This window comes from Chiloscyllium punctatum, chromosome 15 (assembly GCF_047496795.1).
Source record: "Chiloscyllium punctatum isolate Juve2018m chromosome 15, sChiPun1.3, whole genome shotgun sequence".
In the NCBI taxonomy this organism is placed as follows: Eukaryota; Metazoa; Chordata; class Chondrichthyes; order Orectolobiformes; family Hemiscylliidae; genus Chiloscyllium; species Chiloscyllium punctatum.
In genome coordinates, this window is record NC_092753.1 from 55,335,397 (window position 1) to 55,356,228 (window position 20,832).

A 20,832-nucleotide genomic window follows, 5' to 3' on the forward strand; every position below is an offset into this window, starting at 1 on the left:
GTAAGGTCCTGAGGAGTGTTGCTGAACAAAGAGACCTTGGAGTGCAGGTTCATAGTTCTTTGAAAGTGCCGTCATAGATAGATAGGATAGTGAAGAAAACATTTGGTATGCTTTCCTTTAATTGGTCGGAGTATTGAGTACAGGAATTGGGAGGTCATGTGGCTGTACAGGACATTGGTTAGACCACTTTGGGAATATTGTGTACAATTCTGGTCTCCCTCCTATCGGAAAGATTTTGTGAAACTTGAAAGGGTTCGGGAAAGATTTATAAGGATATTGCCAGGATTGGAGAGTTTGAGAGGTTGAATAGGCTAGTGCTATTTTCACTGGAGCGCTAGAGGCTGAGGGGTGACCTTAGAGAGATTTATAAAATCATCAGGGGCGTGGATAGAGTAAATAGACAAAGTATTTTCCCTGGGGTGGGGGGAGTCCAGAACTAGAGATCATAAGGTTTAGGGTGAGAGGAAAAAGATATACAAGGGACCTAAGGGGCAACTTTTTCATGCAGAGAGTGGTATGTGTATGGAATCAACTGCCAGCGGAAGTGGTGGAGGCTCGGACAATTGCAACATTTAAATAGCATCTGGTTGGGTATATGAATAGGAAGAGTTTAGAGTTGGAAGGGCCAAGTGCTGGTAAATGGGACTAGATTGGGTTGGGATATCTGGTCAGCATGGACGGGTTGGACTGAAGGATCCGATTCCCTGCTGTACATCTCTCTGACTCTGTGACTGTGTAACTGGGACATCTTCCTTGGTTCTGTTTGCTGACCCCATGCACCAGGATCCTCCCCCTCGGTAGGGCATGGAAGCAGACCCTGAATCCAGCCCAGATGGTACAGGAATCAAACTCCATGCTATCGGCACTAATCTAATCCACACCAGGTCTCTAGCCAATTTGCCCCAAGGAATCTGTGATAATGGTTACTTTTATGAGGGTATTGTAGTTAAGAACTTTGGATCAGTGATTAGATTAGATTATCCATAGTGTGGAAACAGGCCATTCGGCCCAACAAGTCCACACCAACCTTCTGAAGAGTAACCCACCCAGACCTATTTCCCTCTGACTAATACATTGCACTACAAGCAATTTAGCATAGGCAATTCACCTGGCCTGCACATCTTTGGACTCTGGGAGAAAACCGGAGCACCCGGAGGAAATACACACAGACACGGGGAGAATGTGCAAACTCCACACAGACAGTCACCGGAGGCAGGAATCGAACTGGGGTCCCTGGTGCTATGAGGCAACAGTGCTAACCAGTGAGCCTGCTACCTCTCATCATTCAGTGATGAGCAGCATCTTCAGGAATGTTTCACTCCTACATGATTCAGTAGGATTCAACAATGTTCTTATAATGTCTGTACATCTCCCTTCATTGTCTATCCTGTTGTTACCTAACAATTTCATACTGTCCACTGCACACAGTTACAAAACATGGTTTATTTAATTTGATTTTTTAAGTTGTGGCAGCTCACTTCTACAGCTCTCAAACTTGACTGATGATTACTTGTTTCTTGCCTGATATAAAACAGACACTTGATCATCTTAGTTTAATATAATTGAATAAATTTGGTCATATATTCCAGACCTACTGATCCAGAAAGGTACCTGAACTAAATCAGCAGTCAGCCGATCAGCTGCCAGCCACTTCTGGAATCGTTGAGTGTTTCTCAGAACATTCTCAATGCTGCATGTGGCTTTCTTTGAAGCTGAGGTGCAAATTTTCCAATCAGAAAGTTCATCTTGAAACTTGCTTTGTAACCGAGAGATGATGACTGGCTTCCAGTTCTCCGTATCAGCAGTGTAATTCGCAAAGTACGTTGTCTTGTGGCTAGGAGGGAGTTTTAAACCTGCAGATAGCCAGTTTTCAAACCTGCAAACAGTCATGTTATTTGTGTTACAGATGTTGAGACATGAGAGCTGGGTTTATGAATGGAGTAGAACGTTATACCTTACTATTGTATAATTCACGAACATCTTATACATCTTTGTTCTTTCACCATAAATCTGTTTATTTATGACGTCAAACAAATTCACAGACCTTGTTGCAGAATTCAATTGGTCATGACAAAAATGAAGTTTAGTTCTTCAATGTATGGCGTTCTTTGAGCTGTTGACAGAAGTCAAATTGACTTTGAATTGAACTGCATTTTGAATTCTTGAAATCAGGCCTCTACCATTACATGAAACAACTCTTGTCAATCTCACAAATGACGTCCAATGTGACTTTGACAAAGGTTAGCTAAGCATTCTCATTGTTCTTGACCTCTCTGCAGCATCTGTCACAGTTGGACACACTATCCCTGCCCAATGCCTTTCCACCATTATCCAGTTAGGAGGGACTGCACTTGGCGTGTTCCATTTTAAAATATCCAGTAGTAGCCAAAGTATTTTTATATAAGACCATAACATCATAAGACATAGGAGCAGATACCAGGCCATTCAGCCCATTGAGTCTGCTCCACCATTCAATCATCACTGATAAGTTTCTCAACCCCATTCTCCTGCTTTCTCCCTGTAAGCCTTGGTCCCTTTGACAATCAAGAACCTATCTATCTCCGTCTTAAATATACTCAATAACCTGGCCTCCACAGCCTTCAATGGCAATGAATTTCATGGATTCACCACTCTCTGGCTGAAGATGTTTCTCCTTATCTCTGTTCTAAAAGGTCTTCCCTTTACTCCAAAGCTGTGCCCTCGGGTCCTATTCTCTCCTACCAATGAAAACATCTTCCCATCATCCACTCTGTCCAGACTATTCAGTATTCTGTAAGTTTCAATTACATTCCCCCTCATCTTTCTGAATTCAATCAAGTATAAACCCAGAGTCCTTAAACGTTCCTCTATGTTAAGCATTTCATTGCTGGGACTATTCCTGTGAACTCCTCTGAACACACTCCAGGGCCAGTGCATTCTTCCTGAGATATGGGGCCCAAAACTGTGCACAGTACTCCAAATGTGGTCTGACCAAGATTATATAAGGCCTCAGAGGTACATTCCTGCTTTTATATTCAAGTCCTCTCAAAATAAATGCCATTTGATTTCCTAACTGCTGCACAACCCGCAAGCTTATCTTGAGCAAATCCTGGACAAGAACTCCCAAGTCTCTTTGCACTTTAGACTTCTGAATTTTCTCCCCATTTAGAAAACAGTCCATGCATCTATTCTTCCTACCAAAGTGCACAGCCTCACATTTTCCTATCTTGTACCCCATCTGTCACTTCTTTCCCAATTCTCCTAATCTGTCCAAATCCTTCTGCAGCCTCCCCGCCTCCTCAAGGCTACCTGCCCCTTTACCTATCTTTGTATCATCCGCAAACTTCGCCAGATTGCCCTCAGTTCCTTCATCTAGATCATTAATGTATAAAGTGAAAAGTTGTGGTCCTGACACTGAGCCTTGCGGAACATCATTTGTCACCGGCTGCCATCTTGAAAAAGACCCTTTTATCCTCAGTCTCTGCTTTCTGCCAGACAGCCAGGCTTCTGTCCATGTTAGCACCTTGCCTCTAACACCAAGGGCCCTTATCTTACTCAGTAGCCTCCTGTGTGGAACCTTGTCAAAGGCCTTCTTAAAGTCCAGGTAGATAACATCCATTGGCTCTCCTTGGTTTGACCTGCTCGTTACTTCCTCAAAGAATTCTAGCCGATTTGTCAGACATGACCTCCCCTTGGTGAAACCATGCCGGCTCTGCCCTATTTTACTATACACTTCCAAGTATTCAGAAATCTCATCCTTCACAATGGATTCCAGAATCAAGATTAGGCTAATCATCCTATAATTTTCCATTTTTGCCTTACTCCTTGTTTAAACAGGTGTGTCACTTTAGAGATTTTCCAGTCCTCTGGGACCCTCCCTGTATCTAGCAATTCCTGAAAGATCACCACTAACGCTTTCACTCTCTCTTCAGCTACCTCCCTTAGAACTCTGAGGTGTAGTCCATCTGGTCCAGGTTATTTATCCACCTAAAGGCCATTCAGTTTTTCTAGCACTTCTCCTTGGTGATGACCGCCTTACCCAGCTCTGCCCCCTCACTCTCTTGATTGTTGGGATATTATTTGCATCTTCCACCATGAAGACTGATGGAAGATTCAGCCATTTCCTTGTTCCCCACTACTATCTCTCCATCATCAATTTCCAATGGCCCAATGTCCACTTTTGCCTCTCTTTTGCCTTTTCTATATCTAAAGAATCTCTTACAGTCTTCCTTTATATTACTGACTAGTTTACCCTCCTATTTAATCTCCTCTTTCCTTCCTTATTCTTTTGTTGCCCTCCGTTGGTCTTTGTAAGCTTCCGAATCCTATGGTTTCTCACTGCCTTTTGCCAAATTGTATTCTTTCTCACTGGCTCTTTTGCTATCCCTGACTTCCTTAGTCAGCCATGATTGCTTCATCTTCCCTGTACCATGCTTCTTTTTCCTCGGGATGAATCTGTGCGTGTCTCCTAAATTACTCCCAGAAACTCCTGCCCTTACTGTTCCATTGTCTTCCCTGCTAGGCTTCTCTCCCAGTCTATTCTACCCAACTCCTCCCTCATACTTCTATTGTTGTCTTTATTCAGCTGTAATACAGTTACCTCTGATTCTATCTTCTCCCTCTCAAACTGCAGAGTATATTCAACCATATTGTGGTCACTATCTCTGAAGGGTTCCTTCAGCTTCAGCTCCCTTATCAAGTCTCGTCATTGCACAACACAAAATCCCATATTGCCTGTTCCCTCGTGGGCTCCACCATAAGCTGTTCCAAAAAGCCATTTCATAGATATTCCACAAATTCCTTTTCTTGCACTCCACTACCAGTCCACCTGTATGTTGATATCCCCCATGATAACTTTGCCTTTCCTACACATCTTTTCTAACTCCTGGTGTATTCTCTGCCTCAGCTTCTAACTACTATTTGGAGGCCTATATATAACCCCCAACTATGTTTTTTTTAAACCTTTGCGATTCCTCAATTCTACCTACACAGATTTTACGTCATCTGACCTTACTTCATTTCTTACTATTTGTGGAATGCTGGCCAATATATATTAGCCTGTCCTAGTTGTCCTTGAGAAGGTGGTGGTGTTCCAGTCCAAGTGTCGTTGGTTGACCCACAATGCGATTAGGGATGGAATTCCAGTATTTTGACCCTGTGACAGTGAAGGAAACAGCAATATCTTCCCAAGTCAGGGTGGTGAGTGGCTTGGAGGGGAACTTGCAGGTGGTGTTCCCAAGTACCTGCTGCCCTTGTCCTCCTGGATAGAAGTGGTTATGGATTTGGAAGGATCTTTGGTGAATTTCTGCAGTGCACCCTGTAAATAAAACACACTGCTGCTACTAAGCGTTGATGGTGGAGGGAGTGGATATCTGTGGCAATCTAGTGTCCTGGATGGTAACATCCAAGCAAGTGGGGAGTATTCCATCACACCCCTGACTTATACCTTGTAGCCATTGTGTTAATATGGTGAGTCCAGCTGAGTTTCTGGACAATGATAACCGCAAGGATGTTGATAGTGGGCGATTCAGTGATGGTAACACCATTGGATGTCAAGATTAGATTATCTCTTATTTGAGACGCTCATTGCCTAGCATTTATATAGCATGAATGTTACTTCACACTTGTCAAACCAAGTCTGGATTTTGTCCAGGTCTTGCTACATTTGAATATTGACTACTGCAGTATCTGAGAGACGTGAATGTTGCTGAACATTGTGTAATCATTAGCAAACGTCCCCACTTCTGACCTTATGATGGAGGGAAGGTCATCAGTGAAGCAGCTGAAGATGGTTGGACCAATGACACTACCCTGAGGAACTCCAACCCTCTGCTCTCAAAAGTCTACAGCTGAGTCAGACTGTTTGCAACTCTGATGCCATATTTGAGCTGAGATGAGCTCCAACTAGATATCTGCACTATTACTCAGACAGCTAATTCCTGGCTCTGTAATTTCACTTCATGCTAGTCCTGCCTCAGTTGCTGCAATTGAAATGCACATCTATTCCTGTGTTATCCCTCAATTTGACTATTTCTGTTCACTCTTGCTTTGTCTCCCATGTTCTACCCTTAGGGAACTTGAGATTAACCAAAACACACTCCTGCCTGTGTTTTTATGCTCAGCGAGTTGCTGAGTTTGGGGGAAAACAAATATAACAATGACATAACAAAGTCATGATTGATTGGTTGTTGCCCAGCTGCTGCTGTTAGTGATTGGGTTTGAACTCCAGTCATTTTGAAAAACCTAAACTTTTCGATGAATACAGTTGAAGTAAGAATTTCTAGACACTGGAGAAGGAGCTGATTTGTGGTAAGGGTGAGGAATTTTGCAATTTATTTCTAATCTCCAGTTTATAATTAATAGTCCTAGAATAAGGTTTAAGTAAGCGAAAGCAACTAAAGTTAAATTACTTCATTAAAATGTACAAGCTTGAGGTACAGCAGGACAGCTAAGGAGAATGCTAGTCCTTTGGCGTGTGGAGAGAAAGGTGGCATTTCTCATGATCCAGACTAACCCATTTACACCAAGTATAACTGACTGTGAAAGTTTCAGCTCTCAATTTCAGCAGCTAGAGTCATTAAGATGCATCTGTGAGGCAGAGAACAGTTTGAATGGTGTATTCAGAGATATGGTTCAACTACAATTTGGGGCAAGCAGACAGAAAGGGAATGGGTGACTGCCAGACGGTCTGAGAGAAACAGGCAGGTCATACAGGAGTCTACAGAAATCTCCCTCAGCAGAGTACAGCAAGAGCTAAGCCCATGGCATAATGGGTGGCTGAGCTGTACAGTAGGAGGAGGAGGACAATGGAAGGGCAGGACTGATGGGGAATTCTTTAGATGGGGAACCAGATAAGAACTTCTCCAGCCATTGATATGATGCCAGAATGGTTTGTTGCCTCCCTGGTGCTTGGGCAAGGGTGTCATTGAACAGCTGCAGGAGATTCTTCTTGGGGAGAGAAAACAGTTAGAGTCTGTGGCCCATATTGTACTAACAACATGGGTAGGAATGTGAATGGGGTCCTGCAATCAGAATTTAGAAAGCCTGGTGGAAAATTAGCAAGCAGGATATCTACATCAGTGATCTCTCAATCACTCTCAGTGCCATGTGCAACTGTGTACAGAATTAGGGAGATAAGCCAAATGAATGTGTCTCCAGAAAGATGGTGTATAAAGGTGGGACTGGGCTGCCTCTGGGGTAGATGACACCTGTTCAAACCAGATGGCTACATATGAATGGAATGGAACAGAACTGAGTTGCTGGTGGGGCATTTTACTGGTGCTGCTGGTAAAGGCTTAAACCAGCAGGAATCTGAGTACCAGGAGAGAGTATTACAAAGCAATACCAGGTTGCATGAAATGCTGGAAGAGACCTATAGAGAAGAGCAAGTTAATAGTGGGATGGGGATAAAGGAGAGAGTAATGAAGTCTAAATACTCTGCATGTATGTGAATAAATGAACATAGTTAAGGAAATTACACAGTTACAGGAACAGACTACCATGTGGAATTATGATGTTGTTTCTAGACTCTCCCACAAGGGGAAAGAACATCTCCTCATCAACCCTGTCAAATTCTTTAAAAACTTGTATGTTTCAATAAAGTTGCCACTCATAGACAGTTTACAGCACAGCAAAGGGCCCTGTAAACCTCTATGATTGTAAAGAGAGGTAACATTGTCAAACATTCCTTTAGACTGAGTACAGGTCCAACTTACTCAACCTCTGCACATAAGTCATCCCTCCATACCCTGGATCAACCTCATAAACGTTCTCTGGTCTATCTCAATGCCAGCGTATCATTCCCCACATGAGCAAGCCAAAACTGTTCACAGCATTCTGGATGTCTTCTAATTAGTGACTGTTATAGTTCTAGCAAGACTTCACACTATCTTTATACAGCATGCCCTTTGAACAAAAGACCAACATTCCATTTTCCTGTCGTATTACCTGCTGCACTTGGATGCTGGCCTTTTGTGCACAGACTTATTTATGCACAAAAACTCCCAAGTTCTTCTGTGCTGCAGCTTTCTGCAGTCTTTCTCCATTTAAAAAAAGTACAGTTTCATTGTTCTTTTTGCCAAGTACACAAATTCATGTTGTCCCACATTATATTCCATTTTCCAAGCTTTTGTCCATTTTCTTAACCTTTCGATATCCTTCTGCAGGCTCTTTATATTGTGATGATGGCTGCCACTTTAACAAGGTTATGTTGTCCTTGGTTTATTTTCTGAGAGGTTGTAAAGGCAGAGGTGCCAATTTGACTGGAAATTATTACTTTGAACAATGACAGGGGTGTGGCCAGTTCTCCCAGTCAGGTTTTTTTTCCCAGTTTGGTTTAGTTTTAGCAGGGAGGCAGAAGCTACCTTTAACAGAGAAGCAGCGACAGTAAAAAGAGGTTCCATGCTTCAACAGGAATCTTACTTGAACTTTCTCTCTCAAGACTCTCCTGCCTGTAAGAACTTGTGTTTGAATTTACCTTTAGCCAAGGGGTGTGTTTATGGGGTGTTGCAAGATTGGAATAGCTTCATTAAGTTGCAATATGGTGTCAGTTGGGTATCAAATAAGTGAAGTTATTCTAAATTCTGTTTTATTTTGTTTGTGTTTCATCTGTTGTGTTAACTAAATTCTGTTTTGTTTAAAGCTGAGTGATGTGATCAGCTGCATCACTCCTGGAATATCCACTCTACATCAACCTAAAAAAAAATTTAAAAAGGGTCTGAGCTACCTTCTCAAAATGTTGTGAGGGGCTCTGACCTGATCCATAACAATATTATCCTCACCACTTGCATACCGTTTATTTTTGTGTCATCTCAAATTTGAGTATAGTGCATTCACTTTCCTTACGCAATTCATTCATAGATATATATTGTAAATAACTGTGTTCCCATCACTGATCCTTCTATGACTCCACTAGTTACAGGTTGCCCATCCTGAAAATTCCCTCCTTATCCCAAATCTCTGCTTTCTATTACTTAGCCAATGCTCCATCCATATTACCCCCAATACTGTAGGCTCTAATCTTATTAAGTAACCTCACAAATGGTACCTTATCAAATGCTTACTTAAAATGCAAATATATTACATCCATTTCTTCTGCTTTATCTATCTGGTTTGTTACCATCAAAGAATTCTATACATTTCTCAGGCATGATTTCCCTCTCAGTAAGCCATGCTGATAATGTTTGGTTATATTATGTATTTCTCAATATTCATCTTTTATAACAGACTCTAACATTTCCCTAATAACAGATGTTAGCCTAACTGGCCTACAGTTATCTATTTTTGTCTCCTTCCCCTGTTGAATAGAAGTGTTACATTGGCAATTTTCCAAACTTCGAGCACTTTTCTAGAATCTAAGGATTATTGGAAGATTATTACCATTATCTCCACAGCTACTTCAGTTCATATCCTTGCATGCATCCCATCAGATTCAGTGGACTTATTGATCTTTAGTTTCCCTCGTACTTGCTCACTGGTGACAGTTATTTTATCGACCTCAACCCCCATATTCCCCTTGATAATTTAATGTTTTGGAATGTTATTAGCGTCTTCTACCATGAAGGCTACTATAAATAATTTAGTTAACACCTCTGCCATTTCCTAATTCTCATTATTATTTCCCCTAAGGGGATTTACATCCACTTTGGCCTCTTTCCTCCTTTTTATATTTTAGAGAAACTCTTGCTATCTGCCTTGATATTACTTGGAAATTTATCTGTAGCTATTTTCTTCTTTATTTGGGTCAATGGCCGATCTTTTCCACATTGTATTTCTTTTTTTTTTCAATTTGATGTTATTCTTAATTTCTCTGCTTAACAATGGTTGGATTGTCTCATCCCTAGAATCCTTGGTTGGCACTGGAATAGTTCTTAGTTGTGAGGTATAAACTATTTTCTCAAACGTCTGCCATTGTTGCTCAACCATCTTTGCTGCCAAACTTTCTTCTGAGGCAACTCTACCAGTTTGTCCTCATCCCTTTAAAATTATCCTAATTTAATTTTACATAGCTGTTTCCGAGACAAGTTTCTCTCTCAAATGAAATGCTAGATTCCAGATGTAATGGTCACTGTTTGCCAAGGGATATTTATGTCGTAAATCATTTCCTAAACCTGCCTTATTACAAATTACAAGATCTAAAATAGGCTGATCCGTGGTTGAATCCACAACATATTGTTCCCAGGAACTATCCCAGATACATTCTCTGCATTTTACCTTGTAGTGATATCTGCCGTTCTGACTTTTCCAATCTACATGAAGATTAAAGTCACCCAAGATAAATGTACTACCTTTTGACATGCTCCCATTCTCCCCTGATTTATTGTCTTACCTACCATACAGCTACTATTAGGGGGTCTATACATCATTCCTCCAAATACCAGGTGACAGTTGTTCAAAACAGACCCCACTATTGTGTACAAGCATAGAGTCATAGAGATGTACAGCATGGAAACAGACCATTTGGTCCAACCGTCCATGCTGACCAGATATCCCAACCCAATCTAGTCCCATCTGCCAGCACCCAGTCCATATCCCTCCAAACCCTTCCTATTCATATACTCATCCAGATGCCTTTTAAATGTTGCAATTGTACCAGCCTCCACCACTTCCCCTGGCAGCTCATTCCATACATGTACCAACCTCTGAGTCAAAGAATTGCCCCGTAGGTCTCTCTTATACCTTTCCCCTCTCACCCTAAACCTATGCCTTCTAGTTCTGGACTTGCCCACCCCATGGGAAAAGACTTTGTCTATTTATCCTGTCCATGCCCCTCATGATTTTATAAACCTCTACAAGGTTGCCCCTCAGCCTCCGACGTTCCAGGGAAAACAGCCCCAGCCTATTCAACCTCTCCCTATAACTCAAATCCTCCAACCCTGGCAACATCCTTGTAAATCTTTCTGAACCCTTTTGAATTTCACAACATCTTTCTGATAGGAAAGCGACCAGGACTGCACGCAATATTCCAACAATGGCCTAACCAATATCCTGTACAGTCCCAACTCCTCTACTCAATACACTGACCAATAAAGGAAAGCATACTAAATGCCTTCTTCACTATCCTATCTACCTGCGACTCCACTTTCAAGGAGCTATGAACCTGCATTCCAAGGTCTCTTTGTTCAGCAACACTCCCTAGGACCTTACCATTAAGTGTATAAGTACTGCTTAGATTTGCTTTCCCAAAATGCAGCACCTCACATTTATCTGAATTAAACTCCATCTGCCACTTCTCAGCCCATTGGCCCATCTGGTCCAGATCCTGTTGTAATCTGAGGTAACCCTCTTTGCTGTTCACTACACCTCCAATTTTGGTGTCTTCAGCAAACTTGCTAACTGTACCTCTTATGCTTGCATCCAAATCATTTATATAAATGATGAAAAATAGTGGACCCAGCACCGATCCTTGTGGCACTCCACTGTTCACAGGCCTCCAGTCTGAAAAACAACCTTCCAACACCACCCTCTGTCTTCTACCTTTGAGCCAGTCCTGTAACCAAATGGCTAGTTTTCCCTGTATTCCACGAGGTCTAACCTTTCTGATCAGTCTCCCATGGGAAACTTTGTGGAATGCCTTACTGAAGTCCATATAGATCACATCTACTGCTCTGCCCTCATCAATCCTCTTTGCTACTTCTTCAAAAAACTCAATCAAGTTTGTGAGACATGATTTCCCATGCACAAAGCCATGTTGACTATCCCTAATCAGTCCTTGCCTTTCCAAATGCATGTATATCCTGTCCCTCAGGATTCCCTCCAACAACTTACCTACCACCCATGTCAGGCTCACTGGCCTATAGATCCCTGGCTTGTCTTTACTGCCCTTCTTAAACAGTGGCACCGCGTTAGCCAACCTCCAGTCTTCCAGCATCTCACCTGTGACTATCGATGACACAAATATCTCAGCAAGAGGCCCAGCAATCACTTCCCTGGCTTCCAACAGAGTTCTAGCATACACCGCATAAAGGTGGCACAGTGGCTCAGTCGTTAGCACTGCTGCCTCACAGTGCCAGGGACCCGGGTTCAATTCCTGCCTCGGGCGACTGTCTGTATGGAGTTTGCACATTCTCCCCATGTCTGCATGGGTTTCCTCCGGGTACTTTGGTTTCTTCCCGCCGTCCAAAGATGTGCAGGTTAGGTGAATTAGCCATGCTAAATTGCCAGTAGTGTTAGGTGCATTAGTCAGGGGTAATTGTAGCGGAATGGGTCTGGGTGGGTTGCTCTTTGGAGGGTCGGTGTGGACTTGTTGGGCCGAAGAGCCTGATCCGGTCCTGGGGATTTATCCACTTTTATGAGTTTCAACACATCCAGTGCTTCCTCCTCTGTAATATGGACATTTTCAAGATGTCACCATCTATTTCCCAACATTCTTTATCTTCCATGTCCGTCTCCACAGTAAACACCGATGTAAAATACTCGTTTAGTATCTCCCCCATCTCCTGCAGCTCACAACAAAGGCCGCCTTGCTGATCTTTGAGGGGCCCTCTCACTCATTACCCTTTTGTCCTTGATGTATTTGTAAAAACCCTTTGGATTTTCCTAACTCTATTTGCCAAAGCTATCTCCTGTCCCCTTTTTGCCCTCCTGATTTCTCTCTTATGTATACACCTACTTCCTTTATACTCTTCTAAGGATTCACTATCCTGTCTGTACCTGACATATGCTTCCTTCTTTTTCTTAATCAAACCCTCAATTTCTTTAATCATCCAGCATTCCCTATACCTAGCAGTCTTCCCTTTCACCCTAACAGGAATAAACTTTCTCTGGACTTTCTTTATCTCATTTCTGAAGGCTTCCCATTTTCCAGCCATCCTTTACCTACGAACATCTGCCTTCAATCAGCTTTTGAAAGTTCTTGCCTCATCAGGTCAAAATTGGCCTTTTTCCAATTTAGAACTTCAACTTTTAGATCTGGTCTATCCTTTTCCATCACTATTTTAAAACGAATAGAATTATGGTCGCTGGCCCCAAAGTGTTCCCTCGCTGACACCTCAGTCACCTGCCCTGCCTTATTTCCCAAGAGTAGGTCAAGTTTTGCACCTTCTCTCATAGGTACATCTACATACTGAATCAGAAAATTGTCTTGTACGTATTTAAGAAATTCCTCTCCATCAAAACCCTTAACACTATGGCAATCCCAGTCTATGTTGGAAAGTTAAATTCCCCTACCATAACCATCCTATTATACTTACAGATAACTGAGATCTCCTTATAAATTTGTTTCTCAATTTCCCTTTGATTATTAGGGGGTCTATAATACAATCCCAATAAGGTGATCATCCCTTTCTTATTTCTCAGTTCCACCCAAATAACTTCTCTGGATGTATTTCCAGGAACATCCTCCCTCAGCACAGCTGTAATGCTATCCCTTATCAAAAATGCCACTTCCCCTCCTCTCTTGCCTCCCTTTCTATCCTTCCTGTAGCATTTGTATCCTGGAACATTAAGCTGCCAGTCCTGCCCATCCCTGAGCCATGTTTCTGTAATTGCTTTGATATCCCAGTCCCATGTTCCTAATCATGCCATGAGTTCAGCTGCCCTCCCTGTTAGGCCTCTTGCATTGAAATAAATGCAGTTTAATTTATTAGTCCTACCTCGTCCCTGCCTGCCCTGACTGTTTGACTCGCTTCTGTTCTCAACTGTACCAGTCTCGGATTGATCTCTTTCCTCTCTATCTCCCTGGGTCCCATCCCCCCACCCCACCTTACTAGTTTAGATCCTCCCAAGCAGTTCGAGCATATCTCCCTGCCAGTATATTAATCCCCTTCCAATTTAGGTGCAATTCATCCTTCTTGTACATATCACTTCTACCCCAGAAGAGATTTCAATGATTCAAAAATGTGAATCCTTCTCCCATACACCAGCTCCTCAGCCATGCATTCATCTGCTCTATCCTCCTATTCCTGCTCTCACTAGCTCGTAGCACTGAGAGTAATCCAGATATTACTATTCTCGAGGACCTCCTTCTTAAATTCCTGCTGAACTCTCCGTTATCTCCCTTCAGAATCTCTACCTTTTCCCTTCCTATGATGACTAATATGGACAATGACCTCTTGCTGGCTCCTCTCCCCCGTGAGAACATTCTGCACCCTCTCTGAGACATCCTTGATCCTGGCACCAGGGAAGCAACACACTATTCTGATTCTTCATTGCTGGCCATGCACTAGGGAGTCCCCTAACACAATTGATCTCTTGGAACCCGATGTACCCCTCATTGCATTCAAGCCAGTCTCAATACCAGAAACTTGGCTGTTCACGTTACATTCCCCTGAGAATCCATCACCCCCTACATTTTCCAAAACAGCATGCTTGTTTGAGATGGGGATAGCCACAAAAGACTCCTGTACTAACTGCCTACCTCTCTTACCTTTCCTGGAGTTAACCCATCTATGTGACTGTATCTGCAACTTTTCTCCCTTCCTATAACTGCAATCCATCACATCCCCTTGCTCTTGTAAATTCCTCATTGCCTCTAACTGTCTCTCCAAACGATCCATTTGATTTGATAGGATTCGCAATGAGCGGCATTTATTGCAGCTTAATCCTCAGTAACCCATAAACTCTCCCTAAACTCCCACATCCGACAAGAAGAGCATGTCACTCTATGAAAGGCCATTTTTGCTTCTTTCAATCTACAGATCCAGAAAATAACACCGTCTTACTCCTCTACAAACACTGCTCCATGTTAAATTAATCGTTATGGCTTATATTTTAAGTTTAATCAGGAGACATATTTCAATAAAACATATAATCAAAAAATAACTCATTCTACTCACTACTGCAGATTTATTGTAAGGCCACACTTAAAACATCCGCTTATCTGTCTCTGTCCAGTGACCTCTCCCAATCAGTTGTGAATTTCACTGTTTGTTGATTTTCCCAGACGCACTCCGATGTCCAGCGATACATGAATTCAAACAGCAAAGGCAATAACTCCACAGGTTCACTGGTCTGTCAGTTAGCACTGTGGGTTTCTCCGTCTGTCTGTCTCTCTCTCTCCTGCACTGACCTCACTATGTGCTGTCTTTGTCTGTACCTTTCCCTTTTAAAACTGCTGTTGTTTTGACTTTTTTTTTCTCTTCAATGTTCCAAAACAATGCAACAGCGTATAAAACAGTAATTGCTGCTCCTGGAATTCGTGGAAATCACCTCGAGCACCTAAAATACCTCAAAAAAGGAGCAGCTGTTACAGCCAGAAATTTTTCCCACCCTCCATCTTGGATTACAAATCAATTCTCATGGAAACTTTATTTTACGTTAAAATCCTCCAACTGCTCCTGCAATAGATTGCCTGCTGTTCTCGAACTGAATCTACTGAAGGAAACGTTCTCTGGGGAGGTTGAAATGGTCAATACCTGGACTGTGAAATGGGTTTGTAGCCAATCAGCAGTTGCTTCACACTGGAAAATATCTGACTCATTTTTGCTGCTGGTATAGACCATTTCACCCCATTTCTTTTGACTAATTATCAGATTTCCAGCAGCATACTTGGGCTAATCTCATGATTATTGTGGGCTATTGGTCAAGGAACTGTAATCAAGTAAATAGATTGAGGAGGTGTTAAAACAAAAGCACTATTATCCAGAAACAATGCTCATTCTGAGGGGATCAGGAACAAATATTCTGCCACTTACTGAAGGTGTACAGCAATAGGAGAAAATGGATTTTAGGTCATGCTCATATTTTTATGGAATGGTTCTTTTTTTTTTGGATGAATAAATTTTCAGTTTCACTTATTTCCCTTAAATCAGAAAGAGAAACCAGCAGTAGTGAACTGATATCTATCCTTGGAATAGTTTCTGAATAAAGCATTGTATAAAAGGAGGTCTCTGCTTTGCCCTTGGACTTGTCCAGTTCTGTCACCATCGCACCTCCAACTCCTGTAACAATTCCCTGCTCTTGAGGAGTTCAGTCCTGAACTGTTGAGCTAGAAAACCCAAAAGGGTGAATTCTCAGTTGTCAATACTGTGATGTTCAACATTTTACAAAACAAGCGCAACATTAGCTGAAGACAATGAATGTCAGATTTGTACACTAGGCTGAAACTCTAATGGCAGGATTAAATCAAATTGTTGAGAGCATTGTAGCATTTCCCAATACTTATCCCATACATTATCGCAGAAAAGTCATGAACATTGCTAGTGTCATACATTTCATTTTCAATGTGAATACATAATTTGAAAGGTCCAGGCTTTTTTCTTCAGACAATTTATTGCATTTTACAGTATTTGGAACACAATTAGCTCTCATACCATAAGGAGTTTATAGTCAGTCAGTATTGTTCTGCAATCAGTGTTATCTCTAATCTCACCTGATTTCTTCTTTGAAGAACTTCCTGCACAGCGATGTTCCTATACAGGCATTGCATTTGTCCAAACCCAGAAAGTTCCTGCCAAAGTTGTAGACTGGTTTCAGCTTTGTTACATTAGCACTCGCTTTAGCTCTTGTTTTCAGTCTTAGGGACAAGGGTTCCAGAGATATCAAGATCAAGATGGCACAGCTCCACAAATTTACTAAGCTCTGCACGCACATCTTTTCATATTTCATTAAAACTGCTTCATATCCCTTCACTGTGTGTGCAGCAACCGTTCTCCAGAAAGTTAAGTGCAACTTTTGCGAATGGTTCATGAAGTATTTTTGAGGTAAACCCAACAATAGGTGTGACGTTTTGGTCAGTCCATCAGCCTCTAGTTGATTGTTCTTAAAGGAAGTATGGAGCATGCTGATAATTTAGTTGCTATGGCGACACTTCCTCATCGACTCCAGTGCAGGAATGTGTTGGGACATGGCATCTGTTTTCCTGCTATCTCTATGCTGCACAATAACTTCAACATACTCATCTGCTCTGCTACACATAATGGTAGGATATCCTGATTTTATCCGGAAGCTTTTCCAACAGGGCAATGATACCTCTCTATGATTATTTCTAAGTTAAGTGCCAATGGATTTCGGGACTCTGGAAGGGAAGGTTCTAATGGTTGACCTTCTGATTGCTGTTTTAGTATTCAACAAAATTTCAGCTTCCTTGTCATAACTAGGAAAATTAAACACTTAATGGATGCTAGCATTTTTCCTTCTCAAGGGAATGAATCAAGAAAATATTGTCTGAGCAATCCTCACCATTGAACACCATGTGTATGAGGCAGACTATACCATTGCTCACCTTCTGGGAGGTTTTATGTCACCATATACTTTTCGGGAGGGATCAGCAGGGCTGTCTGTGGTACAATGAACTACAAATTACTCTGATGTGATAGACAATGTTACAGACACTAGGAGGAGGGCCTGGCTGGTAGACCTAAGGCTGTGCCTATTGACACCACACACATGCATATTACATACTGTTTCAACTCACACAGGCATGTTTAACCAGCTCTATCTTTAAATTGGTGTGAACTGAGGAGGTGGTCTAACTGTGAATAGGAAGGGGTATTTGTGACTGTGAGAAGAGCAAGGGTAAGGGGTTGTGACTATGAAGGGGAGAGGGGGAGGGTGTGTAACTATGAATGGGAAAGGGGGTGGGGATGTGGGTAGGCAACTTTGAAATCGGGAGTGGGATGGATATGTAAATCACGGGGTGAATGGGGGAGGCTCAATGGGGGAGGCCGAGGAATGTGTTGGGCAGGAAGTGGTGATTTTTCCATGTAAGATAGCCAGATGTACTCACCACTGCGAGGATTTGCCTGAATTTCCTGTGAAATTCCTGTCTTTGTTACTGGGACTGAGCAGTTTCCCCACCACACTGGGCAGGTTTGGTCTTAGACGCCAAGGTCCCAGATTCTCTCCTCATTGGGCGTGAGGAGCCAAATGTCGAACAGCCCACAGCCATCCTGGCCCTTTCTGCCCTATAAGGGATTGGAATGAGAGAAAGGAACAGACGCAGTGCTATGTAGGTGGTGGCATGGGGCAAAAGGTAGTGAGATGAGTGAGTGAGCCTGTCTACAGAGTTAGTAATGTGTGGGTTAGAGTGAGAGGGGAAGCTGCTGCAGGCAAACTTCAGCGTAATAGAGCATGAACCTTGGGTGGAGGTGGGTACTGTGGCAAAGACTATGTTTGACACTGACTCTGGTGGAACGGTGATGATGATTGACCTTCTTCCTTCACTGCTTGGCTGTCTCTTGGGCCCATGGTGCCTGTAGTACTGCCCCCACTCCAGCCTGGCAGGATCGGTGTGTTGTGGTCCCTCCTGTTGATCCTGTGAGAGGAGGATATCCCTTCAGTGCACCAGCTAGTCCACCAGGAGCAATTGGTCCCTGTCCACAAAGTAAGGTGAATGAACTATACACGGCAGCTAGGGACTGACAGTACTTGGCTGGGTGTAAGATGGTCTGTTCAAAACCTGGCCATCAGCAGGCTTCACTGGAAATTCATGGGTATCCTGGCAGTGGTATGTACGTCTGACCACAGTAAGTGAAAGAAGCAGGGTCGCATTGGGGGTGAGGGTCTCCATAGGGGCATGATAATTAGTTAAGAAAACAAGTTTAGGATGGTCATGTGAGAAAACTCACTGGGGCTCACAGGGAGAAACCCTTTGTCAAATATGATAAAATGACACTTTAGGAGAAAGTGAGGACTGCAGATGCAGGACATGATAGCAAGAGTGTGGTGCTGGAAAAGCGCAGCAGGTCAGGCAGCATCTGAGGAGCAGGAGAATCGATGTCTGGGCATAAGCCCTTCAACAGGAATGAGAATTGTGAACTGAGGGATGCAGAGAGATAGATGGGAGGGTTGTGGGGCTGGGGGGAAGCTGGTTAGGAATGTGTTAGGTAGATGAAGGTGGGGGGGTAAGGGTGATAGGTCAGAGAGGAGGGTGGACCGGATAGATGGGAAAGATGATGGACAGGTCAAGAGGATGGTGCCAAATTGGAGGCTTGGGATGGGATTGCATGGGTGGAGGGGAAATGAGAAAACTAGTGAAATCTACATTGACACTTTGTCAAAATATGGTGAGATTCAGCCCATTATTCTGGTCAGCTTTGGTTATCAATAAAGTGTTGAAACAGCTTGAAGGGTGGATTATAACTGACAATGGGCCGCACCAAGGCCAATGTATATGTTTGTCATGGGAGGAGATTAGTGGGAGAACAGCAAATGTGGCCAGGCAGTCATTTGGTGAAATCAGGAAGGTCACTGACATTTCTTCTGGTGGAACAAATAGGGACATTTTCCAAATTTTGGGACATTTTTTGAGTGGCATCCAGTGCTTCTTTTACAGACTTCTGTTTAGGCCATTCAATATGTAACTTTTGCATTGTGGGCTGTGGATGTGTGCAGAAGACTCCTTTCATTATTGAAATAGAACCTCCCTTCATCCAGGTTGCTAATAAAAAGACTCTGATAGCCTGAACATTAGTGAAGATCAGGAAGAAACATTTGCCTTGCTAACTTAGTTGCAACAATGGTCATTGTATATCTGGGACTCAGGCACAACATTAGAGTCATAGAGATGTACAGCATGGAAAAAGACCTTTTGGTCCAACCCATCCATGCCGACCAGATATCCCAACCCAATCTAGTCCCACCTGCCAGCGCCTGGCCCATATCCCTCCAAACCCTTCCTATTCATATACCCATCCAGATGCCTTTTAAATGTTGCAATTGTACTAGCCTCCACCACATCCTCTGGCAGCTCATTCCATACACACATCACATTCTGTGTGGAAAAGATGCCCCTTAGATCTCTTTTATATCTTTCCCCTCTCACCCTAAACCTATGCCCTCTGGTTCCAGACTCCCCCACCCCAGGGAAAAGACTTTGTCTATTTATCCTATCCATGACTCTCATGATTTTATAAACCTTTATAAAGGTCACCCCTCAGCCTCCGATGCTCCAGGGAAAACAGCCCCAGCCTAATTAGCCTCTCCCTATAGCTCAAACCCTCCACCCTGGCAACATGCTTGTAAATCTTTTCTGAACCCTGTCAAGTTATCTTTGTAACATCTGCAAACTTAGCCAGAATGCTCTCAGTTCCTTCATCTAGATCATTAATGTATAAGGTGAAAGGTTGTGGTCCCAACACTGATCCTTGCGGAACACCACTTATCACCGGCTTCCAGCCTGAGAAGGACCCTTTTATCCCCACTCTCTGCTTTCTGCCAGACAGCCAAGCTTCTATCCATTCTAGTACCTTGCCTCTAACACCATGTGTCCTTATTTTACTCAGCAGCCTCCTGTGAGGCACCTTGTCAAAGGCCTTCTGGACTTCCAAATAGATAACATCCATTGGCTCTCTTTAGTCTAACCTGCTAATTACCTCCTCAAAGACTGCTTACAGATTTGTCAGGCATGACCTCCTCTTCATGAAACCATGCTGACTTCAGAAATGAGTATTCAGAAATCTCATCCTTCACAATGGACTCAAAATCTTACCAACAACTGAGGTCAGGCTTATCAGCCTATAATTTCCTGTCATTTGCCTTACTTCCTTCTTGAACGGGGGAGAGGGAGTCGCATTACTGATTTCCCAGTCTTTGGGACTGTCCCTGAGACCAATGATTCCTGAAAGATCACAGCTAACATCTCCACTACCTCCTCAGCGATCTCCTTCAGAACTCTGGAGTGCAGTCCATCTGGTCCAGGTGATTTATCTACCTTCAAACCTTTCAGTTTTTCTAGCACTTTCTCCTTGGTGATGGCCACCTCCGCCCCCCAACTCTTTTGAATTTTTGGGATGTTACGCGAGCCTTCCATCATGAAGACTGATGTAAAGTACTTGTTCAGTTCTTCCACTATTTCTTTGTTCCCGATTACTACTTCTCCAGCGTCATTTTCCAATGTCTCAATGTCCTCTTTTGCCCTTTATGTATCTAAAGAAACTCTTGCAATCTTTTTTCACATTGCCGGCTAGCTTACCC

At 42.8% G+C, this 20,832-nt stretch overlaps 1 protein-coding gene across 1 annotated transcript in view; it reads right to left on the bottom strand.

The window, feature by feature from the left end:
- dipk2b (divergent protein kinase domain 2B) overlaps positions 1–16,605 on the bottom strand; it is a 42,537-nt gene extending 25,932 nt beyond the window's left edge. The window contains exons 1-2 of the mRNA XM_072585173.1: positions 16,289–16,605; positions 1,612–1,876 (exon numbers count right to left, since the gene is read on the bottom strand). Coding sequence (XP_072441274.1) covers positions 1,612–1,876; positions 16,289–16,605 — 582 coding nt within the window. The remainder of the gene's footprint in view (positions 1–1,611; positions 1,877–16,288) is intronic.
- Positions 16,606–20,832: the final 4,227 nt, after the last annotated feature.